The sequence below is a fragment of the Bos mutus genome, chromosome X (genome assembly GCF_027580195.1).
Source record: "Bos mutus isolate GX-2022 chromosome X, NWIPB_WYAK_1.1, whole genome shotgun sequence".
Taxonomy (NCBI): Eukaryota; Metazoa; Chordata; class Mammalia; order Artiodactyla; family Bovidae; genus Bos; species Bos mutus.
The window spans coordinates 24532867-24557551 of NC_091646.1; the positions used below are offsets into that span (position 1 = coordinate 24532867).

At 46.6% G+C, this 24685-nt stretch overlaps 1 protein-coding gene across 2 annotated transcripts in view; it reads left to right on the forward strand.

Moving 5' to 3' along the window:
- The first annotated feature begins 21775 nt into the window (after positions 1-21775).
- Positions 21776-24685, forward strand: part of HS6ST2 (heparan sulfate 6-O-sulfotransferase 2) — a 272610-nt gene continuing 269700 nt past the window's right edge. The window contains exons 1-2 of one of the 2 annotated variants that reach the window (XM_070365860.1): positions 21776-22448; positions 23315-23833. In XM_070365860.1, the coding sequence (XP_070221961.1) occupies positions 22021-22448; positions 23315-23833 (947 nt within the window). In that variant the 5' untranslated portion in view covers positions 21776-22020. The remainder of the gene's footprint in view (positions 22449-23314; positions 23834-24685) is intronic. The other variant, XM_070365861.1, reaches the window with a different exon arrangement.

The following is a 24685-nucleotide window of genomic DNA, read 5'->3' on the forward strand; positions in this document are numbered from 1 at the left end:
AGATTAGAATTTTCTGTTAAGATTACCCCAAATCTAAGCCCTACACTTTGTTGACCTCTTTATCAAAATTGCCTTTGGATAATTAAGAGAAAAGTTGGCCCTCATTACAAAAATCTTTTAAAAAGCTTATGCCTTTCTATCTCAAATTTTGCTCATGAAACCCTTCCTGAGTGAATACAAACCTTTCGACTAAGACCTGTTTGTTGCCCCATCCACTTCAGCCTTTATTTGAGGTACCTCATTATGTCTTCCTCCACAGCATTATGCCTTGGCTCAATCAGAATTACAGCAAAATAAATTAATTATTATGGAGTTGATATGATAGGCCTAGAAGAAGGAGGCTGGAACGAAGCCTTTTGAAGGACTATTATTCCCCATTATAATAGGTTTTATTGCTATTAAGAATTAGCACACAATGGTTTCTACAACTGGATGAATTACATAAATGCTAATGTCAACATCAGACATCATTTAGAAGAGATATGGAGAAGCATTTTCTGTTTGTAAATGTCAAAACCATTTCTCATCCATCAGGTAATAATTTTTCAATTTTCTTTTCACGAATATAGTACATTGTCAGTGCTACTGAAGTCATAATTGATTTCACAGCTACAAAACCATGGGAAGCCAAAGGACCTTCATTATAAGATAGAACTTGAAGATCTGAATAAGATACCATTTCCCTCAAGAACCACAAGATCAATACACGAGTGAAGCAGACGGAGCTGAATCTTGCATTTACTACATAATCTTGGCTTTGGAAGAGTGCCAGATGGCAGTGAAGTAGGTCTTAAGTGACCATCAAGGGCTCAAATGGGTTGCTTAGTAAAAAAAAAACATGGTGCTTTCAATTAAATGTCAAAGACAATTACATGGGAACCATCAGAGAGCTTCAGAAGTAAGACAGAAAGATTACATTTCACTAACCTAACACTCCCATTACCAAACTTCCCACCTTTTGGCATTTTGGCAGAAACTTAGTTGCTCCAGGAAAGCATGACATTCTACATTCATGGAAAGGCACAATCAAAGGGCTTTGGAGTAAATGTCAGTTTCCAAGTAATATGTGCGTGATTTAAGGTCATGGAAGTGTAAAATGGCAAGACTCTTCTTTTGATCTCTCAGCGAACACCTAGAACTCTTGAAATTCTTGAACCTGGCCATCATTCTTATGGTAAAAATAAAATATACCAACAACCATGTCCCTTTACTGCAGAACTGATGAATCCTTTCTAGTGTTTTCACTGGCTCTGATTTTACCCTTTCCCCCAGTCCCACCAATCATCAATTATTGGTGAAATGCCTCGAAGCTATGACAAACTCAGGCTTCAGTCTTCAGCCATCAGGCTGGGGTCTCCTGGTAGTTTGGAGGACCCAGATGTTAGCCCTCTGAATTCATTCTAGAAGTATTGGATTACAGCCAACATAATCTGTGTTTATAGCTAGACAGGCTAAGGAGATTTTATTTATGTGCAGCCAGAGGTTGGTCCACCACCTTCAGAGAAATTAAGAAGTAGGTTCCTACCATGACCAGTCCAGGACAAACTTAAGAAAGGCAAGTCTGTGTTTGGTATTCCTTTGCCATCCTTTAGGGACTCCCATCTTTTCTGTATCCTAGGCCTAGTTACCTGCTGCTGCTGCTGCTAAGTCACTTCAGTCGTGTCCGACTCTGTGCGACCCCATAGACAGCAGCCCACCAGGCTCCTCCGTCCCTGGGATTCTCCTGGCAAGAACACTGGAGTGGGTTGCCATTTCCTTCTCCAATGCAGGAAAGTGAAAAGTGAAAGTGAAGTCGCTCAGTCGTGTCTGGCTCCTAGCGACCCCATGGACTGTAGCCCACCAGGCTCCTCTGTCCATGGGATTTTCCAGGCAAGAGTACTGGAGTGGGGTGCCATTGCCTTCTCCGTAGTTACCTGAGGAAGCACCTTAGATGATTAAGCCATAGTTTCCAAACTTCCTCAAGGGAATGCTAGATCAATGAGATATTAATAGGCATTTGTGAACAACATTCACTGACAAGAATGTTTGGGAAATTATAATGTGCTATATCCCTCCATGGGAGGTGTGTACAATGCCAATTAGCACTAAACACTTGAAGAAGCCTTGCCATTACAAGTCTCTATTTATTTTATTTAACTCAGCTTTTCCTGCCTTTATTTGACCATGGAACACTTCCTTTCATGCCATAGCTGATAATGTATTATGAAACTATGATTCCCTAGAGCTCAGCTATAGATTAAGAGGAACCTCCCAAAGGTCATGCAAGCATTTTGATACAACTCGGAAATTTTGTGGGAGTCAGGCCTTTCAAGCAGATTTATGATTTCATGTAACTTGTTTGTGCAGAATTGTAACTTTCTTTATGTCTCTGTAACAGAGGTCAACTTGCTTGTGAGTCATCATTTCCACTGAGGAGCAAATTACTAAACCTTACCCCTTTAAGATAACTCAGCATCTTCTGGTTGAAAACTTCATCTCTTGTGGTAATTAATGACTCATTTGCTTTTGCATTTCAACTCAGTCCATTCAAAGTTCAATACCAGGGCTTTCCTCCACTCTTAAGAATTTTCTTAAGAAAATCATCCCTCGTTATCATCTCTTTCCCTCTTCTCTTCCTTTTTTCTTCCATTTCTCTTGCTCGTCTTCCACCTCCTCTTGAGGACTGTGCTGTTTTGCCAGAAGAAACCTCCTTCTACAGATAAATGCTTTACCTGTATTGAATATTTTATGCCAGAGCAGAATGTCACTGTGAGCCCACCATACCCTTCAGAAGCATGTGGAGAAATCATGTTAATTAAAATCTCTTTTCCTCCTGGAAAAAAGAATAACAGAGCTAAAATAGCAGAGAGTGGTTGGCTGGACACTCTCATTAACCCAGGTAGCTGGAAGAAGTAAATAAACATCTTTTCCAAACGTACTTTAATATGGGAAATGGAGCAAAACTCAGTACATTGAATATTTTCATGGCTATCAGCCATAATGCCATGCCATTGCAGGGGGGTTGAGAAAAACATAATTTTTAATTATTTTTCATTTTCTCATAGGAGGCTTTGATCCAATTTAGTTATAAAGCTGGTGAAAAGCCCCATACATCTAAGATGACTGCAGATTGAACAGTATGGAAGGTAACTGATTTTGCTATAAAGACAAGTTAAATTAACCCACAGGAATCTGTTATTTATATGATGCACTGACTTCATTATTTTCTAAAATGCCCACTCTTTGTGATCATATCTATTTTATGTTCCATGTGGTTGTTCACAAAGTAAGTAAACAAACGTGACGTTTTTAAATAAACTATTTAAGGGAACTTTTTTTTTTTTTTTTTACAGGCCAACTATCCCAGCAGGCATGGAACCTATGTCTCACCACTACCTTTCTCATAATCAGGGGAGCGAGCCAAACCTCCTTCCTCAAGTGGGGAGGAAGCAGCCAGCGCAGTTGGACACTCTTTTTTTTTTTTCTAAAACATATTCCCTCTTTCAACAGACATATTTTATCAGGTAAAATCTAAGAGAACATAACAATAAAAAGGAATTATTAATAAACAACTTCTATCTACACAATTCCACAGGCTGTATGCATTTCTGGAGCAGGAATGTTTTTGCCTCGGCAAAGCTGTGCAGTTATGGGAGGATGTCCAATGTTTGAAGCAACACATGAACTGAGGGTGTCAAGAAAGCGAGCATCACAGGGCCTTCCGTTTCCCCCCACTCACCCTGGGTGGGTGTCTCACCTGCTTAACCACATATTGGACAAGGATCCCAGAGACTGGGATCTTCAGTATCCATCAGAAAAACAAAGATTCAAAACTGACCTTCTGAACAATGTTCCTCCTAGAAGAATGTTGAAATGTTCTTCTAAAAACTCTGAAGCCTGAGCTGGGTCTTGTCAGCAGCATGGTTAATGACCCAGACTTCAGGCTCAGAGTATGCTAGATGGATGCCCATCCCAGCTCTAGGACTGGCTGGCTGTGTGAACTTGGGTGAGTGATTTCACCTCACTTTACTTCACTGTATAGTGAAGATGAGAAGAGTTCATTGATTTGAGGCCATATTTAGGTAAGAAACACAAAGTCTTTGGCATTTAGGAATATTTCAACGTGTTAGCTAGTGGATGGAGGTAGAGAGTAGCCAAGAAACCCTCAAATCTTATATATGAATCCTTAATAAACTCAAGTCCAAGGCTGCTTTGGGATTGTTTAGAACTAATAGAAATGCAAGTACCTCTGAAGACAGGCCTGGGCCCCTTCCTGACTGAGTGGGCAGCCCAGACTTACACATCTGAGAGGATAAAGAACCCAAGTGACAGGGTGGCCTTGCTTTTCCTGTCTCAGAGCACCTATATTCATTTTGGACCTGCAGTCCATTCATGGGTTTGTTCAGGAAGCTTAACACTTCTTGAGTTTGATTATAAAATCCATGTTGACTTTTCTCCAGAGAAGGCCTTTAGAGTTCATCATATTTCTCAACCCACAAAGGGTTGAGAAGAGCTGCTCTAATCTCTTGAAGAATCTTTTGCTTTCTCCCTAGAGACTTTCTTTTGGGCTTCCAGTAATCTTGCCTGGAGAATCCCAGGGACAGGAGCCTGATGGGCTACCATCTATGGGGTCGCACAGAGTCAGACACGACTGACGTGACTTAGCAGCAGCAGCAGATAGCTCAGTTGGTATAGAATGTGCCTGCAATGCAGGAGACCCTGGTTCGATTCCTGGGTTGGGAAGATCTGCCGGAGAAGGGATAGGCTACCCACTCCAGTATTCTTGGGCTTCCCTTGTGCCTCAGCTGGTAAGGAAATCCGCCTGCAATGTGGGACACCTGGGTTTAATCCCTGGGTTGAGAAGGGAAAGGCTACCCACTCCAGTATTCTGGCCTGGAGAATTCCATGGACTACAGTCCATAGAGTCTCAGAGTCGGACACGACTGAGCGACTTTCACTCCAGAGACTTTCTTTGGAGATTCAGATACCTTCATTATTCTCTAGTTCCAGCCACAGTGCCCCGTACTGTTTGTTCTCTTGACATCAACCTCACTTCCATTTCCAACCTGCCTCCTCACAAATATCTCTCCAAGGCAGCATTTTATCCAACCACGCATACTCTGCTCTTGGGGCTCTGGCCAACTGCTCTCTGCTGCCCCCTCTTGTTCAAACTGATGGGGACCTAATAGGATTCCTTTCCTGCGGATCACGACTTGGGCAATCTCCACTGGGAAAATAGTTGGCCGTTTTGCGGTTCAAGAAGGCCTTGTGGTGTTGGCTCACCCCTGTGGGCATGTAATTATATGGACTTATTTCCAGAACTCCAGAAAAGGCTTTTGAAATGGAGGATATTCTCCAACAGCTTCATGCCTAAGACTGTGTACTCAGAGAACAATCCATTTTAACTGGAGATTCTGATCTGCGTGGAAATGTATGTGAAACAAAGAGAGTTCTCACTCACCCACACTGTAGTTTAATGAAGGGTCTGAGGGTGGGTTTGGGGAGAATACTGAGCCCACAAATAGGGAAGCTGATGGATCCTCAGGGTTGTAGGGATGGGGAGTAGGGGGAGGCAACTGAACAGAAACTTCTGCTCTTCTACTTATTCACAGGGTCCATTTGGGCCTTGTTATCCTCATAAGCATGTTGTCATCATGAGTGCTTCCTGCTTTGCCCCTTCGTTTTATCCCTGGCAATGAAGGGTAGGGGGAGAACAAGGGGTATCTGATGAACACGCAGCACTAGCTGCTTGGCTGAGAATGTGGGAAAGGAGGGGGGGATGAATTCATGCCCAGTGAGCACTTGCTACCTACCAGTTATCAATAAAAAAAATTAAAAAAAACAAATAAACAAAAAAAAGAATGTCCACATCACATCAGCATTGGTTACTGGAGAGGGACAGAAATAAGCCACTGAGCAGAGCCATGGTATCTGTCAGAAGAAGTGAGTCAGAACCAACCAGAAGTCAAAAAGCAAGCTCACTCAGCCATTCTCTCCTCTTCACTGATGTCTCCCTTTCAACAGATGAAGAAGCCGAGAAGCAGGGTAAATGACTCCCCCAAGATCCCACAGCTAGTTTATGGTAGAGCTGAGTTTGGGTTCTCTTCTGTCTGAGAGAAGTCACACACCCTTCTTGTGCCAACATGGCAGATGTCTGACTTCGCTTGGTTACATTTATGAGGTGGGTGTCAGGTGTTAAGCTAACCATACATATATTTCCAGAAGAACTCAAATAAGAAATTTGGGACATACACAACGGGATAATTCTTCCTTAGAAGCTGCCAATATAGGGGAAAAAAAGGAAAAGAAAAAAATCAGGAAAGAAAAAGAAAGAAACCAAGGTAGCTGAAAGGCATACTTTCTGGAGAACTCAAAAGATAATGATATTCTAGCTCGAAATTTATCTTAATGAGGAAGACTCAATCAATGGAAAGAGACAGATGGGATAATGTAAAGTTCAACTTTCCTCCTTCTGTTTCTTTGTATAAAAGAGAACCAACTTTTTGATCATTTTTTGCTCAGCTGTAATATTCTGCTGCATAAAGAAGATTGAACACCAAATACCACATTAATATGTTATTGGCATCTTTCTTTTTTCATATCTTACATGTTGATTGTAAAACCATCCAGAGAGACTGATAGCTGTAATATATTACAGTTTTTCAACCTCAAATTAATTTCATAACATCACAGCAGAGCCAAATATCCTCTGCTCCAAGAAGTAGCTCAAAGTAGGTAATATTCTTTTCTTTGCTCCTTTAAAACCTTAGTTATGGTTATTTTCTTTACTGGGTGACGTATCTAGACTTTACTTCCTTATGATCCATTACCTGCTTCAGTAATTACCACCTCCTTTGAAGTGTCCAATCTTCCAACAGATGGACTGAGTGCCTCTGCCAGCGCCCCCAGGGTGAGCTGCACAAAGCTTAGTGACAGGGGAACTGTGTGTGAGCTGTGAAATCCTTGTCTCCAAATGGCCATTTCACATTCAGAGTTCCAGCTTGAGTCACTGGGCCTGTGTAGACACAACTTAAGCCAATGACCACATGAAGGAACAACTTAAGGTGATGTTCAATGACTACAAGAGCATGAATCCTTCTGTCCCCCTGCCCAAGCTCTTCTATCTGAGGAGAGAAGGTGAATGCTCTCTGTTGCTTCTTCTCCATCACTTGGGGGAAGGGGTTGTGAACAAAGGGACCCGGCACCTTTTTCTCTCACCTTTGAGTCTCAGGATCCCTCTGGCTGCCATAATCAAAGGATCAAAAATGGATTCCATTCTTCCATCTCTTTCCTCTAGGGGGCTGTACTGTCCAATATGATAGCCACTACTCACCTGTGGTCATTTAAATTACTTAAGATTAAAGTGAATAAAAATGCCTTATTATTAAGTTAGATTACAAATTAATTCCTCAGTCACAGTAGCCACATTTCAAGGGTTCGGAAGCCATAGGTAGCTAGCAGCTATGATTTGCGGGAGGGCAGATGAAGAATATCTCCATCGTTGCAGAAAGTTCTTTTTGACAGCTCTGCTCTGGACCCTCACTGATTCCAATCTTGAAGAAAAAGCAGCATACTGACCAGTTGCAGTGAGAAGGGAAGATATTTCAGGACAGAATTTTCAGGGACAAATATTTATTGTTTTGGTATGGTAGAATGCTCTAGGAAGAGAGGATCTTTAAATCCCTGGTTTTCTTTAGTAGTCTCAATTTTATTTATTTATTTTTTAATATAAATTTATTTATTTTAATTGGAGGCTAATTACTTTACAAGTATTGGTTTTGCCATACATCAACATGAATCCGCCACAGGTATATACGTGTTCCCCATCCTGAACCCCCTTCCCTCCTCCCTCCCCATCCCATCCCTCTGGGTCATCCCAGTGCACCAGCCCCAAGCATCCTGTATCATGCATCGAACCTGGACTGGCGATTCGTTTCACATATGATATTATACATGTTTCAATGCCATTCTCCCAAATCATCCCAGCCTCACCCTCTCCCACAGTCCAAAAGACTGTTCTATACATCTGTGTCTCTTTTGCTGTCTCGCATACAGGGTTATCGTTAACATCTTTCTAAACTCCATATATATGCGTTAGTATACTGTATTGGTGTTTTTCTTTCTGGCTTACTTCACTCTGTATAATAGGCTCCAGTTTCATCCACCTCATTAGAACTGATTCAAATGTATTCTTTTTAATGGCTGAGTAATACTCCATTGTGTATATGTACCACAGCTTTCTTATCCATTCATCTGCTGATGGACATCTAGGTTGCTTTAAGCATAACCAGAAAGAGTTTAGGATATTCTAAAAAATTTCTCGACAACTGTGTAAAGTAAAATTTAAAAATGAGGTAGAAGAAGGACAAAGTAGATTCAATGGCTACAAATGCATAGTTAAATCGTTTCCCACATTTCAATGCAGAAAATACTTTCTTAAAGCAGTGACCTAATTGATTTAGAAAATATGATGACTATTACTGTAAAATAATCTATAATTATGGATAATAATAACCTCAAGTTCATATCTTGAGTTAATACTTATGTGTTCATTTAACAAATATTTTTAAGCACCTGCTGTGTGTCAGGGAATTTTCTAGGCCTCTGGGATCTAACAACAACCTAACAGAGATTTCACCCCCTGCCCCCCCCATGCAGAAGGTCATATCCTAGTGAGTAGAAATAGAAAGCAAACAATAAACATCCTAAATTAGTAAATATATGGAATATTTGGGAGTGATAAATTCCATAAAAAAAAAAAAAAAACAGAGCACAGTAAGGGACATGCACAGTCCTTGGTGGTGATGTTAGTGGTTCAGACAGGCGGGGGATTAGGCTTGTAGTCCTGGATCCTTAGGGTAAAATCCTTATTTTATAGGCATACAAAATAAAGCTCAGATTGGTCACAATTCGTTTACATACACAGGCTTCTGTCATAACATTTGTCAATAAGGATATGGCAAGATGCTCTTGTACAATATGCAGGGTGTTGCCTTATTGGAGGGTAATGTGGCAGCATCTATCACCCTCCTCTGTCCATGGAATCCTCCAGGCCAGAATACTGGAGTGGGTAGCCATTCCCTTCTCCAGGGGAGCTTCCTGACCCCGGGCTCGAACCTGGGTCTCCTACATTGCAGGTGGCTTCTTTACTGTCTGAGCTACCAGGGAAGCTCTGTCACCTTTGGTCATAGCAATTCCACTTTCAGATTGCTGCATCAGTTAAGATAGGCTGGATTATTCTGTGGTAACAAAAAGTCCAAAACTTTACTGTCTTATAGCAAAAAGTGTTCAGTTCTATATGTACATATGTTCACCAAAAGATCTGATCCTCACAATATGGATGAACCTTACAAACACAATGTTGAGTGGAAGAAGCTGGACATCAAAGAGGACATCGTGCACATGGTGGGCAGAATCTCCTCTAAGATACCTGGAGCCTAGTGGGCACAAATATATCCCTGGTTATTCAAACACTAATCTAGGTACTACTGTAAAGAAATTTTGCAGATTTACAGTCCCAAAGCAGTGACCCTTAAGATAGGGAGATTATCCAGGTGAGGCCTAACCTGGTCAAATGGGTTCTTCCAAAGCAGAGAATGTTCTTTGCTGGCAGAAGAGGAAGTCAGAGTTAAAGGACAAGGGGGACTGACATGAAAAAAGTTCTCTGTTGCTGGCTTAAAGGTGGAAGAAGCCTTGTGACAAGGAACGTGAGTGGCTTCTAGTTGCTGAGAATGACCCCCAATCGAGAGCCATCAGGAAAATGAGGACCTCAGTCCTACAACCACAAGGAAATCAATTCTATCAACTATTGGTAAACTGGGAAGACGAACCCAGCACCAGAGACCCAAGTCCTGGTGGACACTTTGATTTTATCCCTGGGAGGCCCTGAGCAGAGAATCCAGCCACACTGTGCCTGGATGTTTGACCTAGAGAAGCTGTGAGATGATAGTTTTGTGTTGTTTTAAGCTGTGGAATTTGTGGTCATTTGTGACAGCAGCCACACAAAACTAATGCACTGTATGTTTCAATTTATATAAAGTACAAAAGCAGGCAAAACTCATATACACTGATATAAGTCACAACAGTTGCCATTTGGGGGAGTTTATTGACTAGAAAAGGGCACAAAAGAGGGTTCTGGGGCAATAATAATGGTTTTCAATATGAATGTCGATTATATGTGTGTTCAGTTTGTGAAAATTCAAGCTATGCACTTAACCTATGTTCCCTTTTCTTTATGCATATCATACTTCAATATTGAAACATGCATACAAAACACACATTTTGTTTTTTTTCCAAAAATCCACATAAAACAACACTATATATTTTTTATATGTCTTTTCTTATATCACTTGCATACCAAAAAGTCCCTTAACCTACAAAACAAACTGAAACCAGCGATTTCCCTGAGGGAAGGCAGTGGGATTGTATGTGAGTCAAGAGAATTTTTGTTTTTTCTACGATATTTGAACTTTCATGAAGTTTGTAGTCATGAATGACTTGGATCATTAAAAACACAAAGGTGAAAGAAAGAGTATGGGCTTCCAAGGTGGTAAAGAATCTGCCTGCCAAGGCAGGAAATGAGAGTTTGATCCCTGGGTCGGGAAGGTCCCCTGGAGCAGGGAATGGCAACCCACTCCAGTATTTTTACCTGGGAAATCCCATGGACAGAGGAGCCTAGTAGGTTACAGTCTATAGGGTTGCAAAGAGTCAGACATGACCTAGTTGGGCTTCCCTGATAGCTCAGTTGGTAAAGAACGCGCCTGCAATGCAGGAGACCCTGGTTCGATTCCTGAGTTGGGAATATTCACTGAAGGGATAGGCTATGCACTCCAGTACTCTTGGGCTTCCCTGGTGGCTCAGCTGGTAAAGAATCTGTCTGCAATGTGGGACACCTGAGTTCAACCCCTGGCTTGGGAAGGGCCCCTGGAGAAAGGAAAGGCTACCAACTCCAGTATTCTGGCCTGGAGAATTCCATGGGGTTGCAGAGTCGGACACAACTGAGTGACTTTCACTTTCACTAGTGACTAAACACCAACAACAAAAGGAAGAGTAAAGCATATGTAGTGATCCAGTGTCTTATCTGAGGAGAGTACTTCTTGTCCATAGTGGAGGCAGACATTCATGCATGACTGGACGAAGCTAAGACACACCTAGCCATCTCTCCGGCCTCTTCCATAACAGTAGCTGCCAACTTGTTGGGTACTTATTCTCTGCCAGGTCCTGTAAAAGGTGCTTTATATACATTTTTTTCTCTTTTCTCATGCATACTTTACAAGATAGCTGATTAGAATTATCCCCACTGTATTGATGGGAAAAGTGAGGCCCTGCTTGCCTGAGGCCACACAGCTAGTAAGGAACCAGATGGAGATCCAAATCCTGGTCTGAATCCAGAAAGTGTATTCCTTTCACTGCAGTTGCCAGCTCCTCCAATGGCCTCACTGATTCTTCGGCTGGGATACATCACTGTATTATGACTCATTTATTCATTTAAAACTCTTGAGTCCTTAATGCCTCAGTGGAGGTAACACCTGAGGTGTTCCCCAAATTATGTTTTTCCTCATGTGTTGAAATGCACCTCCAGGCATGGGTGGGATGTCTGGGAAAGTGGGGCTGATATAGAAGGAAAGAAGCAGTGTCCTAGATAGGATCGACTTGAACTGGATTTTGAACTCTCAAAATTCCCCAGGGTGGCTGGATGCCTAGGGTGATTCAGTCTCCTCCTGGGGGCTCAGCTCAGTCTAGCTTCAAGCCACAGACTTTATGATGTGGATTTGAGCTTGCTGTCAATATGATCCCCCTGTATAGACTATATTAATAACCTTGGTGCAAGTGCTGTAGACATGGAAAGTGAAATCCTATCCCTGTCCAGGAGATTCCAATCCTCAAGGCATAAGGGCCAAGCTATCCACTGAATTGCAAAAGACTTACAATGAAGGCAGCTGACTCGAGCCTGGACTTGACTCGGAATTCACTGAATGCCATGCGGAGAGGGAGCCTGCTCTGCAGAGGTGCTCAGGTTACGGAGATGAAAGAGCAGCCTGCAGCACTGACCAGAGCCTTTGTAGCAGACTTTTGAGAAGGAAGGGCAGGAAAAGGACCTGCCCAAACCACTTTGCCTTTGGGAGACTTTTTTACGTTCTTTGACATGAAGAGTGGTCTGTAAATACTCCAAGAGTGACTTCCTTATCATTTCAGATCCGTTTCAGGGGTCTTACAAGGAGGTACAGTTCAGCCTGAATCTCCGACTCTACATTTTTTTTAAATCTAAGTATTAGGCTACAAACTCTATTGTATAATAGAGCTCAAAGAAGGTTCAGATAATAAAGTAATGCCTTTAGAGTGAATAGCTTATATTATACTCATTCTCCTTCAGTTGATGAAATCTGGGTATATCAGCTACACAGGTTTTGATGAAATTAGTGTCGAATAAAAATTTTCCCAGTTGATATCCAACATAAAATGTCTATTTAGGATGTCATGGTGGAGCATCTAATGCAGATGATAAATCACATCTAGCCATACTTCCAGATGCATTCCACAAAGAAAACAGCCTCTCCTGCATTCTGGGTGTGCATCATCCTGGCAAACTGTTGTCGTCGTTGTCTTTGTTGTTAGCTTGCTACTCTGCCACAGCATCTTGCGTCTCAGCTGGCAGAAGATTTGTCCTTGATTAGAGAGCCAGGAACTGTTCATCAAGCAATTCCTTATATGGCTGTCTTCCAGAAGACTCTGGAATACCAAAAGTCAGTTTCTGCTTTGACTTGCTAACAAACCACTGGCAAGATCTGGAACTTTAGAAACGTTTAGGGTGAAACGTTTAGAGTGTGTTTTATTTCACTCGAACTGTGTCTTGTCCCGCTCACTCTTTTCCCTGCAAAAGGCACACTACAGTTTGTATCAACATCTACAGCTCCATTCGGACAAATAGTTGATTTTTTAGACCAAGTCAAAAAACTGCTTTTTGCAGGGAGAAGAGTGAGCAGGACAGACACAGCTCGAGTGAAATAAAACACACCAGCTTGTTGACTTGGTCTAAAATATCAACTATTTGTCCTAATGGGGCTGTAGATGTTGATACAAACTATAGTGGGCTTGTGCAACCACACACTGCTCACAGTGTCACACTCTTGGTGCCACAGATGGAGGGTGGCATTTGTAATTGGGCAAAGCTAGGGCACTTGAAAATTTTTTTTAATTTGATTGAAGCATAGTTGATTTACAATGCTGTGATAGTTTTTGGTGTTAAGTGATTCGGTTACTGATCTACCTATCTATGCTGCTGCTGCTGCTAAGTCGCTTCAGTCGTGTCCGACTCTGTGCGACCCCATACACGGCAGCCCACCAGGCTCCGCCGTCCCTGGGATTCTCCAGGCAAGAACACTGGAGTGGGTTGCCATTTCCTTCTCCAGTGCATGAAAGAGAAAAGTGAAGGTGAAGTCGCTCAGTCATGTCTGACTCCTAGCGATCCCATGGACTGCAGCCTCCCAGGCTCCTCCATCCATGGACTTTCCAGGCAAGAGTGCTGGAGTGGGGTGCCATTGCCTTCTCCACCTATCTATAATAGCTTGCATTTCTTAATCCCAAACTCCCAATCCATCCTTCCCCCATTCCCAGCCCCACCTTGGCAACCACAAGTCTGTTCTCCATGTCTGTGAATCTGTTTCTGTTTCATAGATGTGTTCATTCGTGTCATACTTCAGGTTCCATATAAGTGATATCATATGGTATTTGTCCCCATCTGGCTTGCCTCACATAGTATGACAACCTCTAGGTCCACCCATATTGCTACAAATGGCATTATTTCATTCTTAATTTTATGGCTGAGTGGCATTCCATTGTATATATGTGCCACATCTTCTGAAGCTAGGACACTGTTTGTACAACCTCAATGACAAGGAAGGGACTGGGTCACTGGGCACACACATGGGCTGTATTTCCTTACATCAGTGGTAAGCTTTCTGAATGTAGACTGGTGTCTGTTGAATATATTGGGGTACCAGGTAGGATATAATTAGTGCAAAGAAAACATTTTAAAATCATATATTGTCAAGGAAGGGGACAACGGACATCTCTTGAGCGTCTAGTCTATGGCAGATCCTCTGTGAGAGGCCTTGTGATTACCTCGTGTTGGCTTGCGTGCTTGGGGGTATCAAGGGAGTGGTCAGCAGTGATAACTCCACATCAGCTGTGTGCCCTTGACCAAGGTCCTTCGGCCCTACCAAATGCCATTTCCCCACAGATAAAGTGAGGGCAAGAACAGCTGCCTTGTTGAGTTATTTTGAAGGTCGAGTCAGTGTCCATGAAAGTCTTTGGTAAACCAAGAAGCCTTAGACCAAAATTATTGTTATTGGGCTCTGAGGAGAAGTTTTAAAAATGAAGAAGCCAAGGTCCCAGCCTTCCGGAAGGTTATTGCATAGCGGAGTGGACAAAGTTGCTTAAGACACTTCAAAAAAAAAAAAAAATAACCATATCAGATAGTGTGGGTGATGTCCCAAGGTTATGTGTGCATTGAGTTACCCAGTTTGCAGTGTCTGCATCTATGCTTCCCTCTTTACCATTAACAAAGTTCAGGCTCTGAGCCCCTAACCTCGATTCCCCTCAGTGTCCTCAGAGCATGTGCCCCCCTCCCCACACACACCATGATCTCTCTGCCTAGGATGAGGACCATCTAAGTTTCTTGATATTCCATTTGTGGACAGGATGACTCACTCTCCAGCTCATGCCCAGACATCTTGGAGCTGGATGAGCATCACTGGGACACTGGACTCACTGTGGAGATTAACAGATTTGCGTTCAAGTCTCAGCTCCACTGGGCTTCCCAAGTGGTGCCAGTGGTAAAGAACCTGCCTGCCAATGCAGGAGACGTAAGAGACACAGGTTCGATACCTGGGTCGGGAAGATCCCCTGGAGGAAGGCATGGCAACCCCACTCCAGTATTCTTGCCTGGAGAATTCCATGGACAGAGGAGCCTGGAGGGCTACAATCTATGGGGTTGCAAAGAGTCGGACACGACTGAGCACACCACCACCACAGCACAGCTCCACTACTTCCAAGCTGGGTGGCTCTAATCCTGAACCCCATTTTACTCATCTGTAAAATAAGTACAACAAAAGTAATCACCTCGCTGGGCTGCCAAACATGTTTTGTGTTTTTTTTTTAATCTATTTATTTGGCCATGCCAGGTCTTAGTTGCAGCATGCAGAATCTTTTAGTTGTGGCACATGAACTCTTAGTTGAGGCATGTGGAATCTAGTTCCCTGACCCGAGATGGAACCTGGAGCCCCCTGCATTGGGACTGCACAGTCTTAGCCACTGGGCCATCAGGGAAGTCCCTTGCTGAGCATGTTAATTGAGAGAGGGCATGTGAAGTGTGTAGCCAAGTGCTTGACACATAATAGGTGTGGAGTCAAGGAGATCTTCCTGGCATAGTCTGCTAAGCATTTTGGAGTCAGTCTACAGGTGACATCACCATGGCCAGCCATCCCTGACCATGGTGCAGAGCACTGGAGCTGGCAGCCTTGACAAAATGTCACCCTCTCCTCAGTTGCCCCCATCACAATTCTAACCCTTTATTCACTCGTATCAACTCTTCTGACTGGGGACTCGAATATTGTCTTCTGTGTCAGCTAAATATTTCACAAGATGGTACCCACTAAGGCAGCTTTTCAGTGTAGATGAATGCTCACCATGTCTTTCACCAAGTTCATTTCCCTCTGCTGCTCTAAGCTTGTAGCTTTCTGCGTTCTCATGTCTTTTAGTGAAATCTGGATTTTGAAAATACGTACATAAAAAAGTAAGTCCTTTTCTAGGTTTTGCTCTCAAGCCCAGTTAACTCTAATCTGGCTCCCTCTGATTAAAAATTAATTTTCACTTAGGCGGTGACATGTATGATTTCTCTAAATTAACTTTTCTCTTTTCCTGGGTTGTTCTTATAAAACCTCCCTCTTCAAGCCCATTTGGGTGACAAAGAGATCCTTTTCCTGGGAGCCAATTTGCCCTCAGAGGTTAGCTTCCTCTAAATCCTCCAGATTGCTCTGAGATATAATTTTCAGCTTTTGTATTTTATTATTCAAAACTAGAACTCCCACAGAGACCAGCCAGGAGATCAGCAGTGGGCGTGCTCCTCTCTTGCAAAGATCCCACAGTAAGCAAACAAGTGGGAGGTTGTGGGCCAGGCAGGGCCACTCTTGCTTTTGTTATTATCATTATTAAAACCTACCTAGGGCTTTTGTGTCAGTGGGAGGTCAGTTCTCAACACTTTTCCCCAATCCTTCAGTTTTGACTTTACTTTCTAAGTCAGCAGAAGCCCGGAAGGTTTATTTTCAAGTTTCTCTCTTACCCACGTGATCTAAGAAAGCTGCCTCCTCTAAGTCCTCCTTTGGCTTTTCTGACTCAGCCACAAGCTTGAGGTCATCTTCAGTAGAGCATTTTTGCCTGCACAAAGGCTAGAGAGAGTGCGGTCCCTCCTCAGCTCTGCTTGGTAGCTGGCATAACTTAGATCACAGCAAGTTCCTGCTGGGACCGGTCTTTGGTCTTCAGAATCATCTGATACAGCCCCTCCATTTACCAAGGTCAGGAGCTAAATCCCAGAGAGGTCAAGAGACTAGCCCAGGGTCACACAGTGAGCTGGAGGCAGAACTAAGACTCAAACATTGTTTTCTTCGCCTCCAGCTTGGCGCTTTTTCTACTCAGCCACGGGGAAAGGGTGTTACTGGCCCAGCTCTGGCTCACATCGGATGAACACAAAGCTGACCATGTTTTTCATGACCGCTGTGGTTTGCCCAGCTGATCAAGTCGAAACTGCTCTGGCCAAATCGACCATTAACTTTTGAAGTGAACAGAGTCGAAAATTACTGTCAATAATTTAGAGTGGGGCTGGCCCTGTAAGTTCTGCACATACTTAAAACCCTCCAGCTCAGCTCCCCAAGCATCTCCTCCACTGCTATTGTGCCTGTTTCATGGTGTCTCCTGGTGAGGATCATTTTTCCTCCTCCTTTGTAGATGTCTCCTGCCAGGGTTCACGTGGACATGTCTCATTCCTCAGTGTGATTAAATGGATCATTTTATTCTTTCGTCACCCAGGGGACACCAGCTCCAGAAAGCACTGGAGATATGTGAAGGGAGAGTGAGACAGGAAGGCAGGCAAAGAAAATGGGGGTCATTAAATATGTGTATGTTACTGTTGTGGGAAATATAAACCAAGAGCTCAAACCAAAGATATTCAGTCGAAAGTGAAGAGAAATGGACATTTACACAAGGTGTACTCTTTCCAGGAACTCAACTGAATACCTCCCATAGATTGTTTTAGTGAACTCATATTACAACCAAGTGAGGTTGTTATATTCCATTTTCATGGAATGGAAAACTGAGGCTCTGAGACAGCTCAGAGAGCCCTGATGAAACCCCAGGGCAAGGTGCTCTCCAAACCTGTGCCCTTTCCTTTTTAAAATAAACTCATTTGAGATTGGCTTCCTCTTTATTCTACCCCTAAGCCAGTTTTTGGAGGGTACCTGGTCAGGCTATTTTATGAGTGGAGACTGAGGCCCAAATAAGCAACATGACTGTATCAGGAGTGGAGTCTGACCTGCTGCCCCTGGTGGTTGCCAGGCCTTGGCTCACCATGGCTTTCAAAGTCCTGCCTGGACAGACTCCTCCAAAGGCTGTCGGTGAGAAATGGGGGTGTCACTGTTGGGGAAATGGTGGGCAGTTCTCATCAGGAGAAGGGCGGCCATGGGTCTGATGTTCACAGTTGACCATGAACCCTGATCCAGTGCTTCTTTCTCTTGCCTTTGCAGCACGCGTTCATTCAGCATACACATCACCCTGACATCCTCCTCCTCTTTTGATTCCTTCAACCCCATGTGTTTTTTTAAAGGCTAAACAAATAATTCAGTGCTTCATGGGAGAAAAATAGACAACCATTGAGAGTGCTGTCTATAACACACCGAACCTGTTTAGAATATTAAAGTCAAATTTCAGAGCAGTGCTTTCATGAAGCAATGCTGTTCATTCAGTTTGGAGAGATGCAGAAAAACAGCAATGAAGTGACAACAGTTTGCATGTTTTCAATCTTGGTGACAAAAATCACCTATAATTGAGAGTATGAGCTTTTTTTTTTTTTAAATTAGCGACAGCTGGAAAGACAGCTTTGAGGCAATGCTCGGGGTAATGGGAAAGCATATTTTCTTAGTGTTTTATATTCTATAAAGAATGCCAGCACTTTTAAAAATAAATTTATTTACTTCAGTTATTCGCCAGCACTTTATTTGACATTAAGTTTCCACTGTTTCTGTTTCAATTTGAACAGGGGACCCTGCTGTTACCCCTGTTACACAGGCTCAGGACAAGTCCAGCTGCTGATTGCCTAATGGTTCCGCACCATGTGACTGTTACAGAAAGCAGGAAGGACTGGGCTCTGCCCTGCGAGGAGGCACTGAGAGTTTGGCAGCACTCTGGCCCTTGAAGAAGACAAGAAAAGCAAGTGACTTACCATATTAGAGCAGGACAATGCCCTTAGGGACAACACCGACTGTGACTTCTTACGAATAGGGCAACTGAGCCCAAGATCGAACAGGTGTCTTCCTCATGGTCATACAGGGTCCTGTTCTCGGCAACCCAAGTCTCTGGACTCCCAGGCCAGGGCTCTCTCAACCACCTCCTGCTCTCCTCTCAGACACCAGCAACCAAATTCGTATTTGGGAGCACACTGCTTAGTATGCAAGCCAGCCTGACCTTTATGCTCCCAGAATCGGCAACATTTTGTGGAAACCATGGGAGGATAAGGTTCTGGATAAATAATGAAAAGAATGGCTCACTGTGGAGACAACCAGAAGCCCTGCTCAGATTGCAGAGTCCTCCTCATGTTCCAAGTCCTGAATCCCAAATACATACACAGACCACCACTCAGGCTGCCCTAAGGAAGAAGATGCAAAACCATAGACCTGTCCCTCACCACAATCTCCAAAAGAGGGCTGATTTCAGAGTATGAGCATGCATGATAAGTCACTTCAGTTGTGTTTGACTCTTTGAGACCCCATGGACTGTAGCCCACCAGGCTCCTCTGTCCTGGCAAGACATTCTCCAGGCAAGAATACTGGAGTTGGTTGCCATTCCTGACACAGGGATAGAACCTGCATCTCTTATGTCTCCTGCATTGCAGGTGGATTCTTTACCACTAGCACCATCTGGGAAGCCCTTCTAGAGTATCAGGATCTTTGTTACTCAATTCCTAGGGGGAACCAGTTCCTGGAAGATGGGCCCAGCCCAGCATTGCAAGAGGTCTTGGAATGTCCTACGAAGGCCAAGGCATGGCCTCAGGAGAACATAGCTCTCAGGACACACACGGGACAAATTCCCTCTTCTTAGCAGGGAGCCTCTTCACCCCAGGAACAGTCCTCTGAGACTTGTTCCCTACTCCCCCACAGACAGTTTCTTCCCACTTTTAGGAACCCAGATGTATGAAATCCACCACAAGAGAGTCATTTCTTTATTTTTCTTACAGGATAAGGGTAGAGGAAAGTTGTAGAAATGCAAATACCCTCCAGGGAGCCGATGTATATAGTCACACTAAAATACACTCAGGTTGCTCAGTGGTAAAGAATCTGCCTGCCAATGCAGGACACTCAGGAGACGTGAGTTTGACCCCTGGGTCGGGAAGATCCCCTGGAGGAGGAAATGGCAACCCCCTCCAGTATTCTTGCCTTGGAGAATCCCATGGACAGAGGAGCCTGGCATGCTACAGTCCATGGGGTCACAGAGTTGGACATGACTAAGTGGATGAGCACACACATCCCATCTCAGAAGCTGGACTTCACAGTCTCATCCTGTTCCTTCTTTGTGCAGAGCAAAACTACCAACCTGACTGCCCCTTCCTCTGAGAATCAGACTGACTGTGTGCATGTGTCCTTCTTTATGACCTAAATGAGTAAATCCTGACTGTTTCCTATACTGGTTACCAGTCCCCCACCCCCATCCAAGGCACCTTCCCATGTTCCAGTCCCACTGATCTCTCTTAGAGCAGGAACTCCAGAGTTCTTAAGAGTCACTGGGGGCATGAATGTGTGACCCACTGTGTTCTAGAAGTGTTTCTCTGGGGACCCATTGAATGTACTGGTGGGCAGGAGGTGGTTCTCATATGTCACCATGAAGAGAGCCACCTACTGAAGAGACCAAAGGAGTCGAATGGGTGGCCTGGGAGCAGGCAGGGACAACTGGCAAGTTGAGCTCCTCAGCCATCCTCATGGCTCCCCTGGCTCTCCCCTCACCTGCCCTTGCACATGTGTCCCACAAGCCTGGGGGCATCTGGGGAGCTCTCTGGGAGGCCATCTGACTCCTTAGTCTGACTCCTTCATCCATCAGCTGATCCCCCCCATCCCTCCCCAGATGTGGGATCCCCAGATAGGTGAAATGCCTGAAATGCAGGATTCTCAAGAATCCCTCATGCTTGCCGCCGGACTAAGGGACTCTCACTGTCCCCAGTAGCTTGGGGGCCACAAGGAAGTCCAACCAGGACTGGGGATGTCTGGGAAGGAGGTAAGGGCAAGGGGCACAGCTGTGAAATTGCCTGAGAAGGGCCTCTGCCTTCACTGGCCTATGACTCAGTTGGCACATGTGAGCTTAGAGCAGGAGGTAAACACTGCCTCATTTGAAATTGCCCAAACCCATCCCTGGGAAGCCTTGGTGGCTCAGCAGTGAAGAATCCACCTGCAATGCAGGAGATGTAAGAGATCGGGGTTCAAACTCTGGGTCAGGAAGATCCCCTAGAGGAGGATATGGCAACCCGCTCCAGTATTCTTGCCTGGAGAAATCCCATGGAGAGAAGAGTCTGGTGGGCTACAGCCCATGGGGTCGCAAAGAGTCGGATGTAGAGACTAAACATCAACATCAAAGGCCATCCTCACAGTGATCCAGATGGTCAGAAATGAATTAGTTCTATTTTACAGCAGAGGAAACTGAGGCTCAGGAGGGGCAAGTCATAATCCCAAGGCTGCCCAGCAAGCAAATGACAGAATCTCAGGTCTGGAGACCAGTGTTCACTGCCTTACTGCACAGAGAGAATAGACGAGGGATGAACAGAGCTCAGCAAGGGATCAAATGTTCTAAGGGAGATCCTGGGAGCGCCTGTCTCTGGAGGGACCTACTGCCACCCCTAGGACTCAGCTCATGGGCCCCCACCTCCCCAACAACACTGTTCTGAGACACCACTGCCAGCCCGAGTTCCTTCTGCAGAGGTGGGCCTGGACACCAGTGGACACTCATTCACAGAAATACCAGTTTCCAATACCTGATCAATCAGATGGGAATAGTCAGAGTCCTGAGTCCTGGGACCTTGTTCTAAAGGGACATTCCTTCTTCCCTTGCCAATCCTTACAGTGCTGGTCCTGCAGTGGAATAGAACCTTTCGGGACACTTGGCTTGAGGGTGCTCTGCACCTGTTTATTAAAAGAGGTGGTGTTAGGAAATGGATGGCTTCCTGGGTTCAAACCCTCAGGCTCTGCTGTGTGACCTTGGGCACATTCCTTTCCCTCTCTGGGCCTGCTTCCTCATTTGTCACACCACCTTGGATTAGATGCACCCCCCCATGTAGTATTTAATCATGTGCCTTTCTTTTAACGAATCTTATGAGTGAAGCCTTCCTGTAGGCACGGGGCTTGATGCTGGGGACTGAGAAAGAATAGGGAAGTAAGGACCAGTCCCTGCTCTAAAAAAGCTCAAATTCTCATTCTGAAACGTTTTTTTTTGGTCATGCTTTTTCCTTCATGCTGACTTACCTTTTCAGAAAATGCCCCTGCTTCCGTTGGAGAATGGAAATTGGCAAGGAGAGAGGGAAAAGGTCCAATTTGCGCCTTTGCTATTTTAGGGGAGGCTGAAATTACGAGCCAAAGTGTAGTGATGTGCTCACTAGAGTGATCTCCGTTCCCCCAAACAGTAGAAAACCCAGGTCTTTTGCTTAAGTGGTTTGAACTCTTAGGCGTGAGGCATTATTACATAAATTCAAGCTCGCTCCTGACCCTTAGTACCCTGAGTTGCCTGAAGGGGGGAATGGCACTGCCTGCGTGTGCAGCCCGGGCGCTCGGGCCGCCGTTGCAACTGGAGCGAGGAGAGCCCGCCCGCACCACCTGTCCCCGCCGGCATTCCAGAGTAGAGGCCGAATTGGCAGCAAGCCGGCCCGGATCAGTCGCCGCCTCAGTCCGCGCGGGCCCTCCTAGGGGTGTGTCTCGCGGATTCAACTCCCAGCCGCGCCTGGACGAGCCCCTAAAGGCTTCTTCTTCTCTGGCGGGAGCCGCGCGCGCCCCTCTCTTCGCGCTACTGCTCCGAGGCCGCCGCAGGCGGATGCACGACCTCAGGAGACGCTGGGACCTGGGCTCCCTCTGCCGGGCCCTGCTCACCCGGGGCCTGGCCGCCCTGGGCCACTCTCTGAAGCACGTGCTCGGCGCGATATTCTCCAAGATTTTCGGTCCCCTAGCCAGGTACGTTTTAGGCGAAAGCGGGACTCGCGCTTCCGGGCCAGGGCGCGCGGGAACGGTGCGGGAAAGGAAAGCAACCGCGAGGAGAGGAAAGGGCGCAAAGTTCCGGCTGGCCCGCGGCGGCCGGGCTCGCGGCTCTGGAGGGGAGCGGCGTGCGTTTGGCTACGCTGCGGCTCCTTCCCCGCGCTTCCGCGGGCACCCTTAGCGCAGCGTCTCAGCTAGCAAGTCGGGTTGCTCGCGGACCCCATTCCCCCAGGGGAACTCCGAACGCCGGGCTCTGAGCTCCCTCGAGGCGGCCCCAAGATGGGCAACCCGGTGCGGGCAAGAGCAGGGCTTCGGAGGCGCACGGTGAAGGAGCCCGAGATTGGGCAGGCGAGGAGGTGGCGGCGTGCGCGCCAAAGGGACTGGGGGCAGAAGCCCCGGGGAGAGTCCGGTGGGCGAAGCGGGATGGGGATGGGAACCACGGAGCCACCGAGAGTGGAACGAGATGAGCGGAGGCTCGGACCCGTGGTATGAGTTGGGGAGTGGGGCAACCGGGGCAGGCGGGGTCCCACTGGTACGAAACCCCGCGAAGCCTCTCCAGAGAGCTCCGGTGCGGGGAGAGGGCAGGCGGCCAGCGGTAAGGAGTCGATGGGGTGGGGGGGAGGAGGGGTGTGCGGCAGAAGCCACAGCGCTGAGCCTGCCGGGAAGGAAGGAAGCGGGGAAGGGCGCCGCCGCCGCCGCCGCCGCCGCCGCCGCGGTGGAGTACTCGGTGCCGAAGGGAGGGGGAAAGGGGAGCAACCGCGGCGCCAGGGGAGGGGGCGGTGCGGGCGCGCGGCGAGCGCGGGCTGAGCTGCGGGATTGACGTAAGGAGCTTGGGTTTCCCCCAGCGTCGGGAACATGGATGAGAAATCCAACAAGCTGCTGCTGGCTTTGGTGATGCTCTTCCTATTTGCGGTGATCGTCCTCCAATACGTGTGCCCCGGCACAGAATGCCAGCTCCTCCGTCTGCAGGCGTTCAGCTCCCCGCTGCCGGACCCGTACCGCTCGGAGGATGAGAGCTCCGCCAGGTTCGTGCCCCGTTACAATTTCAGCCGCGGCGACCTTCTGCGCAAGGTAGACTTCGACATCAAGGGCGATGACCTGATCGTGTTCCTGCACATCCAAAAGACCGGAGGCACCACTTTCGGCCGCCACCTGGTGCGCAACATCCAGCTGGAGCAGCCGTGTGAGTGCCGCGTGGGTCAGAAGAAATGCACTTGCCATCGGCCTGGTAAGCGGGAGACCTGGCTCTTCTCCAGGTTCTCCACGGGCTGGAGCTGCGGACTGCACGCCGACTGGACCGAGCTCACCAGCTGCGTGCCCGCCGTGGTGGACGGCAAGCGCGATGCCAGGCTGAGACCGTCCAGGTGAGTGCGCGCCCGCGGCCGATCAGGGCCCCCCGAGCCGAGTGGGGCGCTGACCCGGCAGAGGATCGGAAGGCGCGGCCGACTGGTGCGGGTGACCCAGGGAGCACCTCGGCGTCCCTGCAGTGGCGCCCGAGCTGGGCTGGGCAGGCGCCTGGCGCCCTGGCGCATGGGAGCACGGCGCTGTGGCGGCCGCAGGAAGCTTGTCTATTCCTACCCGGGACGGCTCCTATGTCTGCACACGGGTTGGCCTGGTTGGCGGCTCAGAGTGCGCGGGGGGAAGCGGCTGGGAGGCCCGGGACGAGCCCCCCTCCCGCCACCCCCTACCCCCGGCAGCCGCCGGGACAGGGTACAGAATGTCGATTCCTCACTGGAGCGCCGGAAAGAGCCGCGCTCTCCGTGTAGCGTGCCTGAGTCCCTCCAGCCTCTCTCTTTTCTCCGCGCCCAGGTTCCCAAGCTGCCTTTCTCTTCTTTGACGATCCCGCATTCTTCCCCCTCCTCCCCGGCCTTTCCCTTCGCTTCGTCTATTCGCCTCTCTTTCTCTTGCTTGGGATCTTGTCAGCTCCTGGCCGCTTGCTCTTTCCTTCTCCCTCCGTTTTCCTTTCTCACTTTGCTTCCCGTCCTTTCTTTAACCTTTTCTGTGTGTGTGTGTTTTTCCCTCTTCCTTCCATACTTTTGTCGCCTCGCTCCTCCTTTCTTTCCGCTGGCTCTACTCTCTTTGGGCGAATAAATGTCCCTCTGTGGCTGTTTGTGGACACCCAGTACCCAGCTTGCGCCCCTGGTTACTGGCTGCACGCGGGGCATCCCCTGCGCTTTGCGAGTGTAAGGGCCATCTCGCGGGCTGAAGGGCGGGTT